Here is a 25,122-nt window from a genome sequence, read left to right on the forward strand (position 1 = left end):
TGTGGTTATAATATCTGTACCTGTCATGTGAGCAGGCAAACAATCCATGCCAGCTGGGCCCAGGTGCTTTATGACCTGCAAGCTCTCTACATTGGGCAACCCTAGGCAAAAGATTAAATGGACACAAATTGAACACTTAAATCACAATATCCAGAAAGCTGGGGGAGGGTTTTTTTAATCTTTCAGGTTGCTGATCTAAAGATAACAATAGAGATCTTTTATTGGTTACTATACTGGCAGTTTGGTGTAGTGGACTCTTATCTGGGAGAACCGGGTTTGATTCCCTACTCCTCCACTTGCAGCTGACCTTGGGTCAGGCATAGCTCTCCTAGGAGTTGTTCTTTAAAGGGCAGCTGCTGCAAGAGCTCTCCCAGCCCCACCCACCTCACAGGGTGTCTCTTGTGGAGGGGGGAGGGTAAAGGAGATTGTGACTGCTCTGAGACTCTGAGATTCAGAGTATAGGGCGGGATATAAATCCAATATCATCATCATCTCTTTGTTACATCTACCCACTGCCACCTTTCTGTTGCTTGCAACTTTGAGTAGAAATAGATCTCCTATGGATGTAGACTCCAGGCATCTCATGATATGAGCTCTGATTCAAGAAAGGTTATGCTAGAATAAGTCTTTAAAGTGCTACTGGACTTTTGTTTTATAACTTCTGCAGATATTAATCTTTCTTTAAAATCCATTCATGAGAGGAGATGAATGGGGCATAACAGCAGAACTTCTTTACAAACTGAAGGGTTTACAGTTTTCACACATCAGGTTATGGACTTTGCATTTCCCTCTTTTGCATTTCCCCCTTCCTATATGCAGTGGTTTCTCTTCCTGCTTATTGTTCTGTTTGTTAATTTGTATCCCAGGATGGTCAGGGTAAAGGTAAAGGTAGTCCCCTGTGCAAGCACCAGTCATTTCCGACTCTGGGGTGACGTCGCATCACGACATTTGCACGGCAGACTTTTTATGGAGTGGTTTGCCATTGCCTTCCCCAGTTATCTACACTTCCCCCCCAGCAAGCTGAATACTCATTTTACCAACCTCGGAAGGATGGAAAGCTGAGTCGAGCAGGCTACCTGAAACCAGCTTCTGCTGGGATCGAACTCGGGTCGTGAGCAGAGAGCTTGGACTGCAGCTTTACCACTCTGCACCATGGGGCTAGTATATGGTCAGGGTAGCATACATGAAACTATGTGATTTTGTAAAAAATAATGCAGAAATCACTGCATTCAGGAACACTTTTAAGCAACACCAAAATCACATGAACAAACCTGTTCAGTTTTTTGATTAAAGACTAACTTCAGCTATCTGCAAGATATAAATTCAGGCTCGCATTAACTAGTGTTAGCTGTTGCTCAACAAACCAGGGTTCTAAACCACAGTCTAATCCAGACTTGGAGAGCAATCTTAAACAGGTCTACTTCAAATACTACTGCTTTATTCTGTGGGGCTTACTCCTGGGAAAGTGTTCTTAGGATGGCACTGTAAGAATCCTCTTTCACAGGAGGAACACTAACTCCATTTAATCTGAGTTCAATGGCACCTTTAAACTCAAAAGTTTTATTCAAGGTATAAGACCACTCACACCTCTCCTATACCTGCATTACATCAATGATATTTTTATTGTTTAAACACATGGTAAAGAAGCCCTTTACATATTCCACCAAGCATTCAATAACTTTCACCCCACCATCAACCTGTCAATGAAAAAATCTGTGCAAGAAATACATTCTCTATACACCACTGTACAAATACATTATAGAGGCATAGACAACACCTTATACTGGAAACCTACTGATCAACAAACATGTATCCAGCTACCATGCTAAACCATTGTCTACAGCCAGGCTCTATACTACAACTGCATCTGTTGCAGTGCTACAGACAGAGATTCTTACCTGAGGGGTCTACAACAAATCCTTTTTGGAACTAAAATATCCACCTGCTGAAGTCAAGAAACAAATTAACAAAGCCAGAATGATACCCAGAGAAAACCTATTAGAAGACAGGCCCAAAAGAGACAATAACAGAACACCGCTAGTAGTCAAATACAGCTCTCAATTCAAAACATCTCAATGCATTATCAGACTTATATCCTCTACAGCAGGGGTGGCCAACGGTAGCTCTCCAGATGTTTTTGCCTACAACTCCCATCAGCCCCAGCCATTGGCCATGCTGGCTGGGGCTGATGGGAGTTGTAGGCAAAAAACATCTGGAGAGCTACTGTTGGCCACCCCTGCTCTACTGAATAATGACAGTTCTCTTTCACAAACCCCGGGGGGCAAACCTTTTCTTGCACACAGACAGCCCCTCAGTCTTAACTCCTCACTTGCAATAATAAAGCATCTAACTTGGACTTTTATCTTTGCAATATTGCAGAACTTGCAATAAACTCAGATGCCAGCTTTGCTGCCACATACACCCAAGACAATGCAATGTGGACCTAACAACATCAACTACACCATCTCAGGCTCATTCACTTGCTTGTCTTCTAACATTGTAAATGCCAACAGTGCCCTGTCGTTCTCTACATACGGCAAACAGGTCAAACCCTACATCAAAGGATAAATGGACACAAATCCGACATTAAGAATCACAAGACTGAGAAACTTGTAAGAAAACATTTCAGCCTTTCAGTGGATGACTTCAGAGTAGCTGTTTTATTGCAAAGGAACTTCAGGAACATACTGGAAAGGGAATTTGCTGAATTACATGACGGATGGAGCATAGCAACAGCGTCACTGTTAATTTCTCTCAGCATTCCACAATTAAGAAGGGTACATTTACACATCAGTCTCCAATTTTGATATATTTATTTGCTTTGCTATGTTTCCTTCCAGAATTAAATCCAAAGAAATAGTGACCATATAAACTAAACTTATTATTCCTGTTTGGTCCTTGCAGCTTCATTATGTTGTATGCTAATTTACTACTCACCCTCTACCTGTATGCAGGGCCGGCTCGCCCACTAGGCAAACTAGGTGGCTGCCTGGGGCGCTGGGAAGTAGAGAGTGCCGAATTGGGCTCCTCCCCTCCCGGTGCCCATGGCAAACGGCTAGTTTGCCTCCCGCCACTGCTGCCCACCTTCCCTTAGTGGGGTTGCCAGGCAGCACCGCCGCCACCCTCCCCGCAGCCGCACCGCACAGAGGTTGATCCTTACTCACTTTGATTGGCAGGTGTGGCTTCTACTTCTTTGAACAGCCCAGGATGCAAGAGGAAACTTCGCTCCCCCTCACTTCTGGTTTTGGGAAGGAGGAGGAGCGAAGTCTCCTCTTGGGTTGTTGGCTGCTCAAAGAAGTAGAAGCCATGCCAGCCGATCAAAGTGAGTAAGGATCAGCCTCTGTGCAGTGTGGCGGCGACGGAGCACCGATCACCGCCGCTGATCCCTGATCGCCAGCTCTTCTCTCCGCCTCCTTCCTCTCCCTCCCAGCCTCAATCACTGCCACTTTCCCCCACCCTTCCTCCCAGCCCCAATCGCCGGCTCTTCTCTCTGCCTCCTTCCCCTACCTCCCAGCCCCAATTGCCACCACTTCCCCCCCTTCCTCTCAGCCCCGATTGTTGGCTCTTCTCCTTGCCCTCCCTCCCAGGGAGAGTGGGGGAGGCGGCAGAGGGGGGGGTGACTGGCGGCAAGGCTGCCTGGGGCGCTGCAGGCCTTCAGGCCAGCCCTATATGTATGGTAACTTCCATTTCAATGTACCTGAAGAAATGTGTGTGCTCACAAAAGCTTATACCTTAAATAAAGCTTTGTTGTTCTTAAAAGTACCACTGAACTTTTGTTCTGTTGCTTCAGACCAAAAAGTTACCTCCTGAATATCTCCATGTAATCTGTGCACAACGTGAGTAACCAGAGTTAATCTGTACCCAGAATTCTCTGCACATGGAGGGAGGAGTAAGGCATGAAAGCAAACTCAGCAGTAAACCAGATTCATGCATATGTCAGATTAATGTTGGTTAAAAAGTTGGTTAATGTTGGTTAAAAATCTGAATGCAGTCAGAGTGATTGGCACAATGTCTCCCATGGAACCACATAGCTGAGAGAGGGCAAACTCATGTTTTCACAGGCAAAATGCCATATTCTAGCTATAATGTCTTGCTGTTCATAGGTTAGCCCGTTGCTTTGCATCTTATTTTCAGAGTTTAGTTGTAACATTCTACTGAATTAAATTTCCTGTTCTTATTATAGTTTCATTGCCCTGCCAGCATGGGAGCTTTGAATACAAAAGCAGGTTTCTACGTTTGCAGAGAATGCAGGTATGAATTTATTTCCTATGGCACAAAGATGCTTTTTTGCATCTCATTAAAGTAGCATATTTTAAACAGTAGTCATTTTAAAAGGGGGAAACATCACTGAAACCCATGATGATTTATTACCAAACTGGTAGCACTCCTATCTTAAGAACATAAGAGAAGCCATGTTGGATCAGGCCAGTGGCCCATCCAATCCAACACTCTGTCATACAGTGGCCAAAAAAACAGGTGCCATCAGGAGGCCCACCAGTGGAGCCAGGACACTAGAAGCCCTCCCACTGTTGCTGTCCCCCAAACACCAAGAGCATCACTTGCCCCAGATAGAGTTCCACGTATACCTTGTGTCTTAATAGCCACTGATGGACCTCTGCTCTATATCCAGTTCCCTTCTGAAGTCGTCTATGCTAGTAGATGCCCCCATCTCCTGTCACCTTAAAAACCAAGGCTTATGCTCCATCTGGAATTCTCCATATCTTTTACTTCCCTGTGCATAAGTGGACAAGAGAATGATCCTATTGTACCCAGCAGGTATAAATTGGAGATAGAATCATGTCATATGTTTTCTGTTTATGCCCTCTAATTTAATTACACACATCTTTTTTTTTTAATTCTCAGGCCTGTGGAAATGTCATTCTGATCTCCACTGAAGAGAAACATATTTCTCCTTGACTTGAAGAGGGATTTTTTTTAAAGATGTATCCTGTTCCTGGTTCCATGCATGGAGCAGAGGGAAATAATGGACATCCTAGGAAACTTATTTCTTTCCTTTTTGTTTTTGGCATTTCATTGTTATGCTCTGGATTCCTGCTTTCAATGTTTGTTTTACAGACGTGTCCAAGTGGAGCTTTTGGGGACTGTAAAGCAGCCCTTAAAATCATTGGACCTCTGCTTGCTGTGGTTGGCCTCGTGTGTATCATTCTTGCACAATCAAAGGCTAAAGGCTATCTCCGAGAGGTGCAGTTGCAAGATGATCAGGTGTATGGCTTTGTCTTTTGCCGAGGAAACTGCCAGTTTGCCCAGTTCCTTGTCTTTGGCTTTTTATTTTTAACCAGTGGAATGCTTATTAGTGTCCTGGGCATTTGGATTCCAGGATGTAGCCCTGGGTGGCACTACCAACCATTTAACCAGAGCAGTACATCTGATATCGAATTCCAAGACTGTGGATTTCTCTCTGTTCAAACCATGGGTCCTTTGATTGTGCTTATTGGATTGTGCTTCTTTGTGATAGCTCACATCAAAAAGAAACAAAATTTAACTCTCATCCAAGAGTCTTCTGTACATGAAGAGGAGCACCTGAGCCCTCAATCATTTCAAGTTACAGTAGGTAAGCAGATGATCTAGGCAGCTCTAAGTGGCTGCTCTTTAACTGCAGTGAGAACAGCTTTGGAGGGAATCCCCTGCATGGGAGGGGGGAAGAGAGCATGATGGGAAAGGTGACAACAGCATCTTGGGTTGAGGGAATAGCAAGGAGGAACTCCTGGGCCCAGAAACTCCAAAATCTGGCAGTGGACGTATAAATGGCTGCTGCTTTTGAACTGTCTTCCTGGAGTAATTTCTGGTACAAAAGAACCTTGTTGGCTTTAAGGAACAGTGGAATAAATTTTATGAAGGATGACAGGAATAGCATTAAATATTTCACTCATGTTATCCATTTAATCCAGAGAACAGTATTATTGACCTTCCTTTCAGTGATGTCCCACAATTTATATTTAAATGAATACAAATGTTATTATACACTTTCTATCTCTACACATATGTGTGCTGTATCTAAGGAGCACAGGATTGGTGGGAGGATGTGGGATGGATAGAAAATACACATTTGAAGTCAAAGATCTTTTTCGTGGTTTCTGTGCTTCACACTCATGGGATATAGCGCCTGTGCCGATACCCCGAATCGGTACCTAAAAAGCCCAGGATTTTTTTCACGCTCGGCACCAGTGAGCATGCGCAGGCGTCCCAGTACGTATGCTCACCAGAGCCAGAGCGAGGATCCCACCAGTTCCTTTTTGACCGCTGCGCTGAGAGGATCTCCTTTCGATTGCTCCGGTCGGTACTGTAATCCTTTGGATTTTTCTCATTGTTATATAGCCCATTTGTTGTTTTCTTAGATAGTAGTTAAATAGTTATAGTTAGTTATTGTTGTTTGGAAAAAAAAAGACTGTTGTTGTCGGACTTTGCCCCTTGGGGCTTTATTTTTCCCCCATTCCCTCAGAAATCGTTCTGTGTGGGTTCCAGTGCCTATGGAAAGGCACTGGGGTTTTTTAAAACGTTGCTGCAAGTGTGGTAGCAAAATTGCACCTCCTGACGGTCACTCCCTCTGCTTACTGTGCCTGAGCAAGGGATAGCGAGTTGATTTGTGCCTGCATTGCTTGAGTTTTTCTAAGCAAACCCGCAAAAATTGGGCAGCAAGGCTATCTGCAGCACTTGTGGAATCGGCTCTTTGTCTGCCGAAAATGGCAACGGGCCCGTCGGTATCGATGGGGGAAGCCACCCCAGCCCCGACGGTTATATCAGTCAATCCATCGTCATCGGTGCAGACCGATATGCCAACCGAGCGAGGCCGACCCACGAAACGATCCTCTGAAGGGTTAGTGGTGACTCCGGCCAAGAAACGTCAAGATTCGGGGACCCGATCGTCCCTCCCAAAGAAGTCTAAGTCGAAGGAGAAGCTGAAGAACAGACTTTCCCGCACTCCTTCTCCTTCTCAGGATGCTTTGGTATCGACACAAGCTGCTCCACCCAGGAAGATCCTGGCGTCTCCACGTCCAAGGAGTCCTTCAGTGTTGAGAAGCAGAGGCTCACAGCCGATCCACCTTTCGGGATCTGAGCAGGAGATAGACCTGCCCAGCGCACCCACTCATCGGGATCGCGTTGTCGGAGTGACAGCGGTTCGATATCGGAAATTGAGGCTTCGGTGCCAAATGAACCCCTGGCATCTCTTGCACCGACTATGGGACGGAGAGAGCTTGAACCAGCCGCTATGGTTCAACGTTTCCCGCCACTTCCACCGTGGGATCAGCGTCAGTGGCCCTGCTCCTATGGTTACCCATACCCGCCATACCAGTGGTACTATCCACGTGACTTCCCCGAATGGGATCAGCGGTCGGAAGCCTCTCATCTCTCAAGGGTTTCACATCACTCCAAGCATCGAGCATCGGTGTCAATCCCCCCCGAGAGACGCAAAGAGAGGATGGAGGAAGTGCAGCCGCGATCGTCAGTATCGTTGCGGTCACCCGAGCGAGCATCAACTCCGATACTCTCTGAGCACTCGGTGAGAAGAGACTCCTTGTCCTCAGACTCTGAGGTCGGTACTGATGATCCTGACAGCACAGTGGAACCTTCGCCAGAGTCGCATATTGCTGAGGACCTTCCCATATCTCCATCGGAAGATCTGAAGTCTTATGGGGACCTGGTGAAGCGGATGGCACACTCCCTCTCCCTCGCAGTGGTTCAACCGCAGCCAGTCATCGATGACACGGTCTTCGATATAATGCAGAGAGACACATCAACAGCTGTGGCCCTTCCTGTAACCAAAGTTATCCTGCAGGCGGTGAAGGAGCCCTGGGCAAAACCGGCATCTACACCTATTTCTTCCCGGAGACTGGACCATATGTATCAGGTCCAGGAGACTGGTGCTGAGTTTTTGTTCGCCCACCCCAAGCCCAACTCAGTGGTGGTCTCCTCGTCATCTAAGACGCGCAAGACCGATTCTTCCCCATCTGACAAAGAGGGCAAGAAACTAGACAATGCAGGCAGGAAATTTTATTTAGCTGGGGCATTGGGAGTAAAGGTCTCCAATTATGCTGCATGCATGGCTCGCTACCAATACTCCATTTGGGAGCAGCTCACACCGCTATTGTCTTCCTTGAGCAAGGAGAAGCGATCTTCTTTTAAGAAGCTGCAAAAGGAGGGTTTTGCTGTGGCTAAGCAACAACTGGCCACAGCAAAGCACATGGTGAATGTATCGGCCAAAACCATTACTTCTGCCATCTCCCTGCATTGTCACTTTTGGCTAAGGTCTACAGCTCTTCAGCCTGACACCAGGGACTATGTAGAAGACCTGCATTTCGAAGGTGAAAGTCTTTTCAGTTCAACCACGGACAGTGTCCTCCAAAAGATGGACAAAAGCATAAAGACCTCAAGAAACCTGGGTGTCCCAGCTTCCTCTAGGGCTGGCAAGCCTAAGCAATGGCATAAATCTTGGCCCAAGAGGTCCTACCAGAAATTCTCCTTCGATCAGCCGTGGAGACCTTGCTCTTTGCAACCAGAGAGTAGGTCTCCCTATAGGGGAAATGACAAGAACAGGTTTGCTTCAGCATCTCAATCCACTGGCAAATCTAAGGGTGCCTGCCCACAGAAGCAGGGCCTTTGACTTTTTTGTAGCACGCATTGCCACCCCTCCTTCATCACTTATCCGTCTTCATCAATACCTTCCAGCTTGGGAGTCCATCTCCACAGACAGGTGAGCTCTTTCCATCATAGCAGAAGGATACAAGATAGACTTCATTCAGGTTCCGACTCAGTCAATGATTGTCACCACACCCCCTTCCCCACCTCTGCTGGTGGAGGTGAGCAACCTCTTGCACAAACAAGCCATAGAACCGGTCCCAGTAGAGACCAGAATGGGGTGGTTCTATTCTTGTTATTTCCTGGTTCCCAAACAAGATGGGGGATTAAGACCAATTATGGACCTTCGGAATCTGAACAAGTTTATCGTGTACCAGAAATTCAGAATGTCCACCTTTCAAACAATTCTTCCCCTCATCAACCAAGGGGACTGTATGACAATGTTGGATCTCAAGGATGCCTACTTCCACATCAGCATCCATCCTTCGTACAGGCATTTCCTTCGTTTTGCAATAGGTTCCAACCATTCCCAGTACAAAGCCTTTCCATTCAGCCTGTGCACTGCACCACGGGTGTTCACCAAGATGATGAGTGTTGTAGCCGCACATCTCCGGCTTCAAGGCATAGTCGTCTTTCCATATATCGACGAATGGCTCCTTGTGGCGGAGTCAGAAGAACGTCTATCCAGCCATATTGCAACTACTCTTCGTCTTCTTCGCACCTTAGGTCTGCAGGTCAACATGACAAAGTTTCATCTTACACCTTCACAGACAGTTCAGTTTATAGGGGCCTTGCTGGACACAAGCCTTCACCGCGCTTTTCTGCCTCAGCAGAGAGCGATGGACATTATCAATCTCATCCATCTTTTCCAAAGTTGGAAATGGGGCATGGCACAGCAGCTACAGCGGATGCTGGGGCTGATGGTGGCAACTACAAGTGTGCTGCTGTTTGTTAAATTGAGAATGAGAGGTTTGCAACTGTGGTTTCTCAGACAGATTCGGCCTTTACGGGGACTCACCTCGGAAGAGGTTTACAATTCCACCCTTGATCCTCCGGACCCTGCAATGGTGGAAATCCAGAGACAACATCTGTCAGGGAGCTCCCTTCCATCTACCTGTAACCACAGTTACGATCACCACAGATGTGTCTTTGTGAGGCTGGGGTGCTCACATGGACTCTCTGTGTGTGTGTGGGGGGGGCCCTTGGCCTCCACGATTGACTCATTGCCACATAAACCATCTGGAACTGTTGGCAATTCATTTTGCCCTTCGGTCTTTCCGTCCCATAGGAGCGGGAAAGGCGGTGGCCCTGTTGACGGACAATACTACAGCACTTTGTTACATCAACAGGCAGGGCAGGACAGTCTCTCAATGGCTCTGTGTGCTAGCAATAGAACTGTGGACAGAGTGTCTGGAGCATGGCATCTATGTAAAGACTGCGCACCTTCCAGGGGTGCTCAATCTGCAGGCGGACTCGTTGAGCAGAGGAGCAGCATCTCCACATGAGTGGGAGATGCAGTGGTGCATCCTTCAACCTGTGTTTCAGCTCTGGGGGTATCCTCAGGTGGATGTGTTTGCCACAGCCAGGAATCGGAAGTGTCCTCTGTTCTGTTCCGGGGGGGCATGGACCCAGAGTCATTGGGAGACGGCCTGATGTTCCCGTGGAATGATTGGTTCCTAAATCTGTTTCTGCCTCTGCTGCTGCTGACAAGAGTTGTCAACAAAATTGCAAGAGAAAGGCTGCGCTGCATCCTAGTGACACCATGGTGGCCTCGGCAGAACTGGTCCTCGATCTTGCTTCAACTAGCGAGGGGTTTTTTTATCAGTTTCCGGCAGAACTGGACCTTCTGTCGGCCCAGGACAGTCACATGTTCCATCACAACGTGCCTCACCTGAAACTGACAGCGTGGTTCATAAACCCTGTGAGTTCTCCAGCAGAGTCCAACACGTCTTTCTAAATAGCAGAAAGTTGTCTACCCGTGCTTCCTATGACAGGAAGTGGGGGAAGTTTCTTCAGTTTTTGGCTGACCCTACAGTCTCACCCCAACGAGTGGGTCTATCGGTGATTTTTGATTTTCTGTTATCTTTGGTGGATGCTGGACTTTCCTTCTCTTTTGTTAAAGTTTATTTATCAGCAATATCAGCATACCATGAGTCTGTTGAGGGGCATTCAATTTTTGCGCACCCTCATTCAAAGAGGTTTCTAAAGGGTCTGCTCAGATTGCATCCCCCGTCAAGATCACCTCCACAGTTGTGGGACTTGACTTTAGTATAGGACAGGTTGACTCAGCGTCCCCTCGAGCCAATGGCCACATGTTCTCTACAGCTTCTGTCTTGGAAGACTGCTTTTTTGGTAGCAATCACATTGGCATGCTGTGCATGGGAGCTCATGGCTATGCGTTGTGACTACCCATATCTAGTTTTTCCGGAGTCCGGAGTGTCATTGGCTCCTGATGTTTCTATTCCTCCCAAGGTGATTTCCCAGTTTCACCTTAAGTTGGAAGTTTGGTTATCCACGTTTTATCCCATGCCTTCCTTGGAACGTCAGTGGCATGCTTTGGATGATAAGCGTGCGTTATTGTTTTATTTGAGTCGTTCTAAGAGTTTTCGTCAGGACCAGCATCTTTTTGTTTCTTATGCTGCTCCTAAATTGGGCTCCAGAATTTCATCTCAGCGGCTTTCAAAGTGGCTCACTGAGACTATTAAACTGTGCTACTTGTTGGCAAAGAAGCCATTGCTTGGGCCCATTCGTGGACACTCTACTAGAGCGATGGCGACGTCGGTGGCGTTCCTGAAAGGCGTTTCCTTGACGGATGTGTGCAAGGCTGCCACCTGGTCCTCTCCGCATGCTTTCATGAAGCACTACGCTCTGGATGTGCATGCTCAGCAGAGGACTCATCTGGGAGCTGCGGTGCTGCAAGCTGTTGCTTCTGGTTGACTGTCTTCCTGCCTCCAGATATGCCTTGCTTGCTAATCTCCCATGAATGTGAAGCACAGAGACCATGAAGAAGATAGACAGGTTGCTTACCAGTAACTGTAGATCTTCGAGTGGTCATCTGTGCATTCACACTACCCGCCCTCCTTCCCCACTACTGACAGTCTCTCTATGTTAGGGGCTTCCAGCGGTCAAGAAGGAACCGGCGGGATCCTCGCGCTGGCTCCGGTGAGCATGCGTACTGGGACGCCTGCGCATGCTCACTGGTGCCAAGCGTGAAAAAAATCCTGGGCTTTTTAGGTACTGATTCGGGGGATCGGCGCAAGCGCTGTATCCCATGAGTGTGAATGCACAGATGACCACTTGAAGATCTACAGTTACAGGTAAGCAACCTGTCTTTATCTATACTTGTGTGCTAAACAATTATGTAACTTGTTGGATAGAAAATGACTAATAGAGAAAAAGCTGCCCAATAGTCACTGGCATACCAGCTATACTCTTAAAGAGAGAAATTCAGGATTTGTCAGCTTTGACTCTATCACAGCATGAGGAAGGTAAGCTCACACTAATACTTGGCTAGAAAGTTGTAAAAGGAAATAAAGCCACATTTTGAACGTTTTGAAATTGCATTTTGAACAGATTTTGGAATAACTTGGTGTCTGCAGGGCACTCTCCCTCCTTTTCCTGTGTTATAAAAGTCATAAAGCACATGAAACATGGCTGAACATTAAAGGAAAACTTTTGTTAAGGCAATAAAAAACTCACTTTTTCACAAAGCCTGAAAAAATATTTTGGAAGCTAAAGAAGGAAAATGGGTAATTGGTATGTAACAGAGCAAAAACTGAAGGGTTGACCAATTTCTTTTTGATAACTAGTAAAGTATAAAACAGCTTGCATGCTGCATATTTGCCATGGCACACTGTTAACTGTGAATTTCTGTACTAATGTTTAAACAATGCATGTACAGTAACTGCACAGGAGACTGAAGGAGAAAAAAGGAATGTAGTTGTATCCATTTTCTGTGTTAAAATTGTGTTAATTTTGTCTCATCCCTCCCCATAACAATTCATTTAGGTGGAGAGGTAACTAGTTGCTTAACTACCTAGAAATGTTTACTGCAGAGGTGGTTCTTGTATATCCAAACTGGATGCTGTTTCCCAAATCAGTGTGACGTCTAGTCACTGAGTATGGCACATCCGCAGTATGTTGTGGCCTGGCAGGTGCTTGACAAACCTCTCCTCCATCTTTTTGTAGTCCTAGGCAAATCCAAAAAACAAGAAGTTTATTGAGTCTCTGGTGGCTAATGAATGACATTTGTGTTGTGGGTGACGTGTTGCCTGTTTTCTCCTCAGCAGTACACTGACTAAAGAAGTCATAATTGTATTTTTAGAATCACATGAACAACCAGCAGAGCTTAGTTTGATAAGAAATTTAGTCGTTTCAAAAATGAATATTATTTACAGAAGCATCCTACTTGGTATACAAAGATAACTTCCATAGACTGCAGTAGGCAAAAAAAGGGATGTAATTTCTTAATGGCTGTATTTATTGTCAGCAGTATTCTGCATGCTAATATACATTAACAGACATTATCATTTTTCCCTACCATATATCAGTAGTGATGCTGCAGGGAAAGAGTTCAAATGTGTCATGATGCCTGATACATACAGATATGATGGTTTACAAGTAGAGGGTTTCTTGCATATTGGTCCAGAGCTGGGGTGGCCAAACCTGCTTAACGTAAGAGCCACATAGAATAAATGTCAGATGTTTGAGAGCCACAAGACATGAACACGGCTGGACTTGCTCTGGCCCACCAGCTCCCGAAACACCAACCACACCCCTATCTGATTCACTGTGGAATTATATATTATAACACATACAGAGAGAGAGAGAGAAAATAAGGCAAGAATAAAAGCAGCCTTGAACTGCTGGCAAATCTTATTTATTTCAATTGATTTTTTTGTAATAAACTGAACTATTAGATAACTAGAACTATTTGTTTCTTGAAGTTTTTCTTGAAAGTGATATATTTTGGCAAGCATTCTCTAGCTCCCTCAATTGAAAACAAATGAGAAGGAGACAGAGAAAGAGAGGGAGAGAGGTAGAAAGAAAGAATGAAAGAAGTGGAAAAAGAGAGGGGGAGAGAGAGAATAGATGGGAAGGCAGTAAGGAAGGGGAGAGAAAGAAAAATGGAAAGAAAGCAAATGGAGGGGAGGGAGGGGGAAAGAGACAGAAGAGAGAAAGAGAAACAAAAACTGAATGGGAGGGAGGAGGGAAGAAAGGAAGAGAGAAAGGTGGAAAGAAAGCAAATAGATGGAGGGGAGGGAGAGAAAGGTGGAAAGCTCTCCCTCCCCCCCCCCACCAGCCAGCTTGGCTTGGAGAGGGATTTAAAGAGACAAGCTGGCTGATGGAGCAGCAGGGGCTTTGAGAGCTGCATAAATTGTGTGAAAGAGCTGCATGTGAATCCTGAGCCTCAGTTTGGACACCCCAGAGAGTCACAGAGGAATCCAACTTTAAAGTTGTGTGCTTTCTTCTTTCATAGGTGATACTGTCATGGTGTTCCCACCTCCTCCACCACCTTATTTTGCTGACTGTTCTCTGCAAACAGTAACTCCTAGCCTTGTGACAAGTGACTTGCATTTAGGGGAAAATCCTCCTCCTTACCACAGCACTTTTGTTCACCAGTAAGACTGCTTTTACTTTTCATGTTTGTCCTTCTAAGTGTTTTGTATGAGGGCTATTAGATATTCATCAAGTAACATTCTAAAACTGGGCAGAATCTGAAGATGTCTGACTACAGCAACCCTTCTGAAGCTACAGATTGGTGTCCAATCAGTGCCTAGAAGGGAAACTAGTTAGAATGCTTCTGTGAGCACTGTTGAGTAAAGGTGTGATATAAATGCAGTAGATCAATGATAACCTCTAAAATTCCTAAAGCTCTATCCCCTATTGCACCTTAATTTATTGTAAAAAATGCCTGTCATGCTGATCTGCTGATGGTTGTGCCACAGAGGGGTTATTTTATCCATCTGAACAGAATTCAAGCAATATATATCATAGCACATATCCTTCCTAGACTTATGAAACTCTGATTTTTCCTTGTTGCTCCTCCCCCCATAGTACCTTGTGACCCCCCCCCCCCGAAAGATTTCAGGAAGAGGGGCAATTTCATCACTGTAGCATATTTATCATATGCAAAGAAGCCTTGGCATCTGGCTGTTAAAATAAGGAGATCTGGAACTGGTTTATATCTATGCGGGCTTTAATTCTATTCCCTTAAAATATGCTAATATGTACTCTTGATTATTATGTTGCAGAACACAGAATACTGATCTGTCCGGCTCAGTTACTTGCAGAGAGAATGACCTGCTGCGTACAATATCAGGAAGTGATTCACCTTCAGAAACTTTATCCATTCTCTATCTTGACTCTGAACCATCTCAGAAATACAAGGCAAAAGAAGCAGCTGTAAATAATGAATGTGTTTTGTCGTCTTCTCCCTCACTGTCTTATATGTCTTTGTCTTCTTCTGAGTCTTCCCTTGAACAAATTATGAGCTAAAATTTGTATGCATATCTGTCATCTGGGGCAAAATGTCCAACACCAGAAGGTTCTGTGGAGCTTCACAATCACTCATCTGAGAGAGAGCTGGCAAAAATCTGTAGCTGTATTAGAGGTAGCTTCTCTCCCTTATACTCTGCTTGTCACTGTGCTTGTCATCCATGTATCACCAGGTGTTAGCAGCTCTGAACCAGAGTGAAGGGAGTGGTGATTAAAAATAAGAGGGGGGAAAGACCATGAGAGAACATGATGAAAGGAGCTGGAAGATGGAACATTGACTCAAAGAGAATAGAGAACCACAAAAGCAAGACAGCAATGGGTGCTGCAATAGAAACTTGGCTATGCCAAGAGTTATATTACAGACAAAACTCTCTGACAATTCAAGTCCAATATGTGAAACATCACCCTGGTAAATATTCAAGATGTGGAAGACCAGACAGCCTTACTGTTCCTACAGTTGACAACCCCACATTTTGTGTGTGACCCAAATATCCCAAGCAAAATCATCAACTGAAATCATGCAGTGTTTGGACAACATTCTAGGGCACTCACTGATCACAGAGGAAAAAATTCCATTGGCTTCATATTTATTTTTCTTTAATGGTTGTTGACAAATTTTAAAAACACTGAAAATCTGAGGTGTTGGTTTTATTGGTATTTGGGCAGACCCTCACACTCTTTAACAGTATGAAGTTGTGAATGTGAAAATTAAGTTTATTAAAAAATGTGGTATTAAATCCAAGTGTTGTGGTGTCTGCATTCTCTAGCTGGTGCAACCAGTTGTCATTATAGCAATAAAAGCTTAATATGAGTTGTGGGAGAAGTACAGGAGTCAATAACTACTGCACATCTCTGTTTAGTTAAAAAACATAAACGTGCAACATGATACCATCTCGCTCATTATTTCCCTGCTTACATTCACTGGTTCCTTCTTGTGTGGGCAGGGAATTGTCCACATAATGACATCATTTGGTTCTTTTATCAAAGGTTACCTTTAGAAATTCCCTTGCCCCTTATAACACCAGAATGCAATTTCACAGTGAAATTTATTACCAGTAGGTTCAGGGCAGATAATTGCTTCATACAATACATGATGAATTTCTGGAATTCACTTCAGTGAAATATGGCCATGAAATAGATAGCTTTAAATAGGATAATAAATTCACAGGCCAGATCTATCAATAGTAATTAGTCCTGGCAGCTAAATAAAATCTCTATGATTTGGGACATCCCAGAAGCATCTGACTGGCCATGGCTGAAAAAAGGATATGGGACTTGCCCCGAGTTATCCATATGAGCTACGGAAATGATGGAATATACTGAAACTCTGAGGCCTATTTTTATCTGCGTCTCCAGCAGCCAGATTTCAAGCAGAGTGCAGGACCTGTGCCATATTTTGTGCTGTCTGCACATTAAGCTCCACCAGAGCCAATTAGAATGTGTATCTACAGATACTTTGACTGCTATAGTACCCTCTGAACAGTTAATGTTTAATGAGTTTCCTAGGTATAAATACTGACAAAATTGTTTATTATAGAACAAAATTCTGATTGCTTCCAAGTGGATTTTCCACAGCAGAAAAGAGGCATGTCTAGAAGGGATGATGTCTGCCTGCCATTTCTCTCCCCGCCCCAATCTGCCCCTGATATTCCAGAGAAAATACCTCGTTTTCTGTAAAGTAAAGGGGAAGCTGTGGGACGGCTGCACCCTCATCTGTAAGCAGCCCCTGTCTACTGACAAACGCTGTGGTGTGTAATTCTGAACATTTATGATCGTTACATAAGGAGTAATCCCCATGAAAATCAGTTTTAGTCAGCAGCTAAGAGCTCTAAGTCAGAGCTGATGATGAGAGTTAAAGCTCTAACCCTTGTGACGTAATGATTGATTTCATGGGAATCACACTTAGTGTAAATCATAGTCCAGGGCTTATACCAACCAGACCCATTTATTTTTCACTTGGCCTCTTCTGAGAGAGTGAGCTGTCTTTCTACAGCCTGTTATTTACTCATCTGCGAAGCAGGAATTACCACAGGAGATTGCAAGTGAAGGAGGCTGCTTTTAATGGGCAGCTTGTCCTACAAAGTCTGGGCTCTAATGAATGATTAATTCCTTTGATATGCTAGACTTGAGTTTGTTTGGACATTGACAGGGTTTTCCACGATGTTATCTTTGCAAGCTTTTAAAGTATTTGATGTTTGAAAGAGAACAGTAATGAAGCATAAAGTTATCATATGGAGATGTGCTCTCTGCTCACTTTTTCTTGTACTGCGTTCCTTTTTAGACTTCTTGTTGACTCCCAAGTGTTTTCAGTGGCCCTGGAATAAATAGTTATTTGCTTAATACATTTATATGTTACTTCAGTTTTAAAACTATCCTGACTATTGCCATGACCTGGGTAGCCCAGACAAGCCTGATTTTGTCACATCTCAGAAGCTAAGCAGGGTTGACTGTGGTTAGTACTTGATTGTCCTAGAAATATCAATACAAATTTAATTTACTAGATGAGGCAAGCAATGATATGTAAAAATTTCAAGTGCTGTCAGTTCTCATGCAAATTACTGCACCTTGTGGCTTTTGGAGGAGTCTTTTAAAACGCATGAAAACTTCTACAAGTTTGAAATGCCAAGACCAGATCAAAACTAGTGTCCAGAAAAACGTTGCAGGAGCAGCTCCAAAAAGCATCTCACCAAAACAAATGTAGATGCTTCAGGCAGCAACGATGCAAAACAGTTGTGAGAACATTAGGTAATGTAAAAGGTGAGTTTCCAATGAGGTGATAGTCACAGTCAGTGTAAAAACACCCAAAGACTGCATTGACAGCAATTTAACAAGTTGGCAGACATTTTCTCAGGTTCTGTCCAACACCCTATTCCCCCCCCCCCTTCTTTCGCATACATTCTTTAAGTACAAATGACTCACTAAACCAGTTCTGCCTTTTCTTCTAGGTTCCACATCAGGACTAAAGTTGAAGGAAACAAGAGGGACCCACTGTAGTATGGTTGTTAGAGTGTCAGACAACAATCTGGGAGACCCAGGTTCAAATCCCAACTCTGCTATGGAAGTTTGCTGGGTGATCTTGGTGTAGTCACACAGTCTTTGTTTAGCCTACCTCAGGGTTGTTGTGAGAATAAAACGGGAGAGAAGGAAATGATTTAAACTGCTTTGGGTCCTCATTGAGGAGAAAAGTGAGATATGCTATTTTATTATTACCATCTTTATCCCATTCTTGGGCCGATAGTTGTTTTAATCTGTAGGATGTGCCTTTGTCGCCTATGATGTATTTTATTTTATTGCCTCTTGATATACCGGTTTTATTGTATTGTTTTTGGTTTTAATCTGTAGGTTTTTAATTGTTATTTAAATTATGTTGTGATCTGCCCTGAGCCCATCTATGGGAAAGGGCAGAATATAAGCCTGCAAAAACAGAAAGAAAGAAAGAAAGAAAGAAAGAAAGAAAGAAAGAAAGAAAGAAAAAGAAAGAAAGAAAGAAAGAAAGAAAGAAAGAAAGAAAGAAAGAAAGAAAGAAAGAAAGAAAGAAAGAAAGAAAGAACAAGACTGTGCATTCCTAGTATAAATGCATAGCCAGCATTCTGTTTGCCGCATTCAGGTATTTCCATCTCCAGTTACAGCAACTGATCTCAAGACCCAGCATGGCGTTAGGGTTACCTTGTCCAAACTATGATCTGGGAGACCCAGGTTCAACCCCCCATCCCCCTGAGCTATGAAGCTTGGGCCAGTCATTCCCTCTCAGAGGCTAAGCTACTACACATCATTATTGTGCCGTGTAAAATACTGAGGACAAAATAGAAAACCAGATAGCACTGTGTGTCATCTTGAGCCTCTTGAAGGAAGGAAGATTTTTTTTAAGTAATAATTAAAATCTCAGGGACCCTGGGATTAGATAATGCATGCTATTCTTGATTTCAGATAAGGCTGCAGTCCACTAGATCCAGTCTGTAACTTATCAACCACAGGAAGTCCAGCAGCCCAGAAAAGATACTTTCTGACACGGTGGCAGAATTGAACTATAGCCCTGAATAGAGGCTCTTCATGGTTCGTTTCTCAGAACTTTATTCTAGGCCAAGTTTCACATGATTTATCTATTAACTCTACATGCACAACGTTTTTATATAACTCATGTGGACCTCTGACTTGACACGTACTAACCTCTTTTTCATCTGGGGCTTTCTAGTCCTGGTCTGCTTTAATGGAGAGGAATAGCAATCCCATTGAAGACTACTCCATCAATATCTTCTCCATTGCTATGCATCAGCCAGACAACTCTGAAGCCCAGGTGTCTGATGACAACAAGACTGGTGCCACTTTGCTCTTCTCTGGTGTCTTTTTGGGGCTAGTAGGAATTACTTTCAGTGTAATGGGATGGGCAAAATATGAAGGAGTCTCTCATTTTGAATGGACTCAGTTGCTAGGACTGATTCTGCTTTCAGTTGGTGTGACTTTCTTGCTTATTGCAATGTGCAATTTTAAAATGCTCACCTGTAAGCCTTGCAGTGAAAGAGAGGAAGGCACATCAGGCGTGGACCAGACTTGTGGACAGTCATTTGTTTTCACTGGAATTAGCCAGCCAATAACTTTCCATGGGGCAACAGTGGTACAATATATCCCTTCTTACCCAGCCCAGGAAAGTTTGGGTATAAATTCTGCAAATTTCCACCAAGTTTGCAGCAATCATGGACATCCTCTGTCTTCTGGATCAATCATTCCTGATCCCAACCCTCCCCAGTATTATAATGCCTACCCATTGGATAACCTTGCATTTTCTGCAGATGAGGATCACTCTGCTTGTCTTGCAGTGGACACCAGAAGTGAACGGTAAGAAACTCATGATTCTTGCTTAGACAGAATTACTGATTTTAAATGAGATCATTGCCTAAAGACTGCAGTGGCCCCAGCTGGTTCACAGGAAACTTGTTCCAATTAATTAATGAACAGATAACACATTTTAGATTTTCAAAATGTTATTATATTTCTCAACTCACTACCATCTTCCCCATTAATTTTGCAACTTTATTATCCCTGGTCTGAAATAACACTAGTTTTGTCAATAGTGGATCAGGAATGGATTTAAATAGATACTTCCCTTGTATTCAGGGGTCATTTTGTAGAAAAAATAGGTGGTGGAGCTCTTCCAGGGATTGTTATGCAGCTGCATCTACTATTCAATGGACAAGGAGGTGGAACTCTCAGGAGGAGGAGGAAGAACTCTCAGAAGGCGGAGGTGGAACTCTCAGGAAGGTTCAGGAGCTGTGCTCCTGTGAGCTCCCACTGAATTCGAGGCCTGCTTGTATTAGAGCCAGAAGTTTGAATGAGTGCTGTGTAGTAGGAAGAGGATCCAATTAGGTTTGAATATTCACTTTGCCATGGAAGCTTTCTGGGTAACTTCCGGGTAGTCATTCTCAACCTAATCTTTCTCACAGGACTGTGGTGAGGATAAAATGGAGAAGAAAATATTGTAAGCTACTTTGGGTCACCGTAATGGAGAAAAGTAAGGTATAAATGAAGTAACTAAATTACACTCAAGTTTTAGCTCCAGATTTTTTTAAAAAATGTCAGGATGATGTAAGAGCTTGTGTCCTGCAGTAGTTAGAATGCTGGACTGGGATCTGAGAGAAAGGTTTGAATTCCCACTCTGCCATGGAAAGTTACTAGGTGACCATGGGCCAGTAACACTCTCAGCCTAGCCTACCTCACAGGGTTGTTGTAAGGATAAAATAGAGGAAGGGGAATGATGTAAGCTGCTTTATTTCCCCATTGTGGACAAAGACAACAAATGAAATAAATGCATTAATCAAATTAATGGTAAAGATGAGTAAGACTCTGACCATGTTCCAATTGACTTCCTGTAATATTGGGGAGTCATATCCAGACATGGGCACTTATCTGCTGTTAGGGCTAAATATGACTTCTATAAGATCTTAAGTACAGATGCAGCAATAAAAATGTATACCTTAGCATTATTTGGGTCAGGTCAACAAAAATGTCTACCTCTAAAAGGTACCTAATGTTGGGTAGCATGTTCTATTGCCCAGTTTATCATAAACATGTACTTGCCAGATTTCCCTATCAGTAGAGTGTTAAGCAGTTATTTTCTTTTGCACACATTGTCATCCTTGCTTTAAAAAAATACAACAGATCTGGAAAGTGTGTAGAAAAGGGAAACCAGAATTTTCATGGCTTGGAGCATCTTCCAGCTCTGCACTCCAAGTAGTATAAAGCACAACCAAACCATACTGGAGGACTGAGTAAGTACCAACAGAACATTATTTGCAGTAAATAATAGGTGAAACCTAATGCAATTAGCCAATTTCAACAATAGAAGAGGAGGTTGGATTTCTACCCTGCCCTTCACTCAGAATCTCATAGTGGCTTACAGTCTCCTTTCCCTTCCCCTGACCACAACAGACACCCTGTAAGGTAGCTGGGGCTGAGAGAGCCCTTTCAAGAACTGCTCTTGGGAGAACAGCTCTGAGAGAGACGAGAGTTATGACTGACCCAAGGTTGCACCAGCAGCTGCATACAGTTATAGTCTCTCTCTCTCTCAGTTAACAGGAACAGGCTCCAGTAGTGTCCCTTCACCTCTGGAAAAATTCACTGGCACCAAAAATGATGGTGACAATTTAGGGACAAAACTTTATTCCCCTTCCTCCAACCTGCCCTGTGGCTTCAGAAAAACACACATACAGTGGCAGGAAATGGGCAGTAAGACTTGGTGCATGAAATGTTGTCAGAAATCTGTACCTTGCTTGGGATCAGTAGGTAATTCCCTGCTCATATCATATCAAGTGGACAGCAGAATTAAAAAGTGGATTGCACAGTGAATAAATTCTACCCAACTCTTGAGAGTTATATCTGCAGATACTTATGCCATCTTGGAAAAGGTGGAAAATAAAGTAACAGTTTTCACACTCTGTGACCATTCTGGAAAATGTACAGCTGGGCATGGGCTCTTTTGCAGTAGGGACTCTTCAGACATCTACAACTATTTGCTTTCCTTTTATACTGTTGCATCATAATCCCCAGCTATATCTCAATGTGTTGCTTTTGCTGAAGGCAGCTTTTTTGGAGAGCCAGATGTGAGCAAGTAAGGGAAGTGACTACAATGAGGAATACTAAGCATGCTCTCTCTTTGCAAGTCCTGGAGCTGTTTTGCAGCTTGGCAGTTTTTTCATAATAAGCAATATTGTACTCTCCCCACCTACAAGTCTGAGCATAAGCAGCACATTGCACCATCTGCCAGCCTCTTTCCCTAGTTCAGACTTATCTTCATAACAACATCTGATTCCAACTATGGGCAACAAAGGGACACTGATTGTATCTAAGCATGCAGTCTGCCTGTGTTTGCAAAGGCATCTACCATGAAGTAGATGCATTCCTTGCCTCCTAATGCATGAGGAATACAATTATGTGGTCCTATGGAAACCTCATGGCCTTTATGCATGATCTGTTTTTTTGCAAATTGGTTCCTCTGCTGCAGTTGTGAAGGCAAAGCAGGACAGATGCACATTAGTGCTTATCCCACTTCCACAATCTCTATGGGCCTATAACATCTCCCTCACTGGTCCCTTACTACTCAGCATCAGGGGAAATTTTCTTCAAGGAAATTGTACAGGGAAGACAGAAAGGGTTAAAAGTATACATACATGTGCATGCACATACTTAAGAACACTGAAGACATCAAGAGTTCTCAGATCTTTATTACTTGCATCTTGTCTGGTTTGGCCCTTAGCTTGTGTCTCTCCATCTCTCTTCTGTGTTACTAACTGCAATGCATACACAAGACAATGTCATCTTGCCTATGCTGAGAAGGAGGAGAAATACAGCATTCACTTCATCTCCCTGCCCAGTCTGCCATGCGGTCTGCCAGTTTATTTATTTAAAACATTTGTTAGGCACCTTTCTCCCTTGCGGGACTCAAGGCAGCTTACAATATAATGGAAATGTTATTAAAAACACAATAAAACAATTATAAAACCCATAAAATGTTGTGGGGCTGCCACCAGATGAGCTTCTTTGATTGGAGGGACATTCAGGAGGGCCTCTCTCTGTGATCTTAATTCCTGGGAAGGAATGCATGGGACAAAACAGCCCTTCAGATAACCCACTCCCAAGTCATGTAAGGCCAATAAGTGCAAGCAACATGTACACCTCGGCAACCGTGCTGCCTATTTTGGGGGAGCAGTCAAGTGCTAGCATTAGTTTCATTTATTTTATTTATATTATTTATAGTACACCTTTTGCCAGTTTGGTGAAGTGGTTAAGTGTGCAGACTGTTATCTGGGAGAACCGGATTTGATTCCCCACTCCTCTACTTGCACCTGCTGGAATGGCCTTGGGTTAGCCATAGCTCTGGCAGAGGTTGTCCTTGAAAGGGCAGCTGCTGTGATAGTCCTCTCAGCCCCACCCACCTCACAGAGTGTCTGTTGTGGGGGAGGAAGATAAAGAAGATTGTGAGTGTCTGCAGAATGAGAGTAATGTTTTGGTCCTTCACTCCATCTAGCACCTGTTAATAACCAAGCCATGGCATTTGGCGGCTAGCTGGAGTTTCCAAGTTGGTTCTGAGGGGAGACCAATGCATCTAGTTTCAATGTTACTGAGGTGCTGATCCAGGAGGCCAGGTCAGCCACAACAAAGTAAGGGGCCATCTTACAAGCCAGGCTGTGTTGGTAGAAATACTTCTTTTTTTGCAACTGCATTAACTTGCTTCTTCAGTAATAAATCTGGATCCAGTATGACCCCAACGCTTTTAACTGAGTCAGTTGAACTTCATCAGAAGTGAGGAGAACAATGTCCTTCAAGGCTTCCATCTTTCCAACCACTACCTCTGTTTCTTCAGGGTTTAATTTCAATTTGCTCACTTTTCACCAGTTAACCACAGCAGTCAGCCAAATAGCTATTGAGCATTGCTTACCTGTAGGCCAGCGCTTGCAACAAAACATTTATCCCTGTGCCTGGCATACATAGTATGACAGAGAACAGACTATAAAACCATATAGAAGCCAGTGCTTATATAGAATCAAATCACAGCTCTTCTCAAGCAATATAATCTGCATAAACAGGTTAAACACCACTTTGGAAAGAGAAACCTGCCAGCACAATTGGCAGCAAGATTTGTGGGTAAATCTGCTGACTGGTAAATATGCGCAGAGTCACTCTTACCTCCCTGTCACCTCTCCCTTTGACTTAAACCAGACGGACAGATGTCAGAATAAAGGCCAGATTTAAAGATTTTCAAGTATTTATGGTTATTGTTAACTCCTCTCCACCAAATTTGGATTAATTATAAGGGCTATATAACACACCAGGCATTATGGATCAGGTTTTAAATAGTTAATATCCAAATACATGTCCTCACTGATGATCTGTGCCTAACAGAGATTTTGGAAGCGGCACATGGTATTTAATTCTAAAAATATCTGCTTTTGTAAAGTGCCAGCTTTCTTTGCTTCCTGCACTTCATGTTTATAGCACTTATAAAATGTGTCTCTCCCCACCTTCACATTTCCAGGTCAACTGATAGCTTCAACGAACCCAAGGGAGCTTTGTTTGAAGATGTTTACTGTGATTTCTCACCTCCACCATATGAGAAACTGTTTTCATTGCCATCATACATATTAAAAGGGAAGTCTACCTAACACTCCATAAGGACTGTGCTTGTTTCTGTGAGATATTTATATGTACTGAGCAAGTATGAACCAACAATATGATAGAGAAATGTGTCTCAAGACTTTAGCTTGAGGATGCTTTCTTGTGGCCCCACTCATTTTTTGGATCCTTGTGCCAAATGTGAAGCCATTTTTCCATGTGTGGAACATTTTGAACTCAGGCCCATCTTTTTAAAGCATCTAGACCTACTTACCTAATTTTTCTGGATGGGATCTGTTCCAGGAGTTGAAGAGAATGTGCTCTAATGGACAGTGTCACATAAATTATGTTCTTTCGGATAAGTTCATCAACAGCTAGATCCACATTCAGAGGTGTTTGCGAAGGACCACAACATGGGGAGGTTGT

General features: G+C 43.7%; 2 protein-coding genes across 2 annotated transcripts; both read left to right on the forward strand.

Annotated features, from left to right (window-relative positions):
* Positions 1 to 4,893: 4,893 nt before the first annotated feature.
* On the forward strand, positions 4,894 to 15,830 carry LOC132569576 (transmembrane protein 171-like). Its single transcript, XM_060235791.1, has 3 exons — positions 4,894 to 5,572; positions 14,075 to 14,216; positions 14,850 to 15,830. Exons 1-3 carry the CDS (start codon positions 4,942 to 4,944, stop codon positions 15,091 to 15,093), a joined length of 1,017 nt encoding a protein of 338 aa, XP_060091774.1. The 5' UTR covers positions 4,894 to 4,941; the 3' UTR covers positions 15,094 to 15,830.
* Positions 15,831 to 19,114: 3,284 nt separating this feature from the next.
* On the forward strand, positions 19,115 to 24,805 carry LOC132569989 (transmembrane protein 174-like). Its single transcript, XM_060236429.1, has 2 exons — positions 19,115 to 19,926; positions 24,620 to 24,805. The coding sequence occupies exons 1-2, from the start codon at positions 19,301 to 19,303 to the stop codon at positions 24,744 to 24,746; spliced, it is 753 nt and encodes a 250-aa protein (XP_060092412.1). The 5' UTR covers positions 19,115 to 19,300; the 3' UTR covers positions 24,747 to 24,805.
* Positions 24,806 to 25,122: the final 317 nt, after the last annotated feature.

This window comes from Heteronotia binoei, chromosome 4, assembly GCF_032191835.1.
Source record: "Heteronotia binoei isolate CCM8104 ecotype False Entrance Well chromosome 4, APGP_CSIRO_Hbin_v1, whole genome shotgun sequence".
Taxonomy (NCBI): Eukaryota; Metazoa; Chordata; class Lepidosauria; order Squamata; family Gekkonidae; genus Heteronotia; species Heteronotia binoei.

Excerpts from the sequence above, each read along its gene's own strand:
- LOC132569989 (XM_060236429.1), top strand. The coding sequence starts at position 19,301 with ATGGAGAGGAATAGCAATCCCATTGAAGACTACTCCATCAATATCTTC. Across the intron at positions 19,927-24,619 it reads GTGGACACCAGAAGTGAACG|GTCAACTGATAGCTTCAACG; the intron begins GTAAGAAACTCA and ends TCACATTTCCAG.
- LOC132569576 (XM_060235791.1), top strand. The coding sequence starts at position 4,942 with ATGTATCCTGTTCCTGGTTCCATGCATGGAGCAGAGGGAAATAATGGA. Across the intron at positions 5,573-14,074 it reads ATCATTTCAAGTTACAGTAG|GTGATACTGTCATGGTGTTC; the intron begins GTAAGCAGATGA and ends CTTCTTTCATAG. Across the intron at positions 14,217-14,849 it reads CACAGCACTTTTGTTCACCA|AACACAGAATACTGATCTGT; the intron begins GTAAGACTGCTT and ends ATTATGTTGCAG.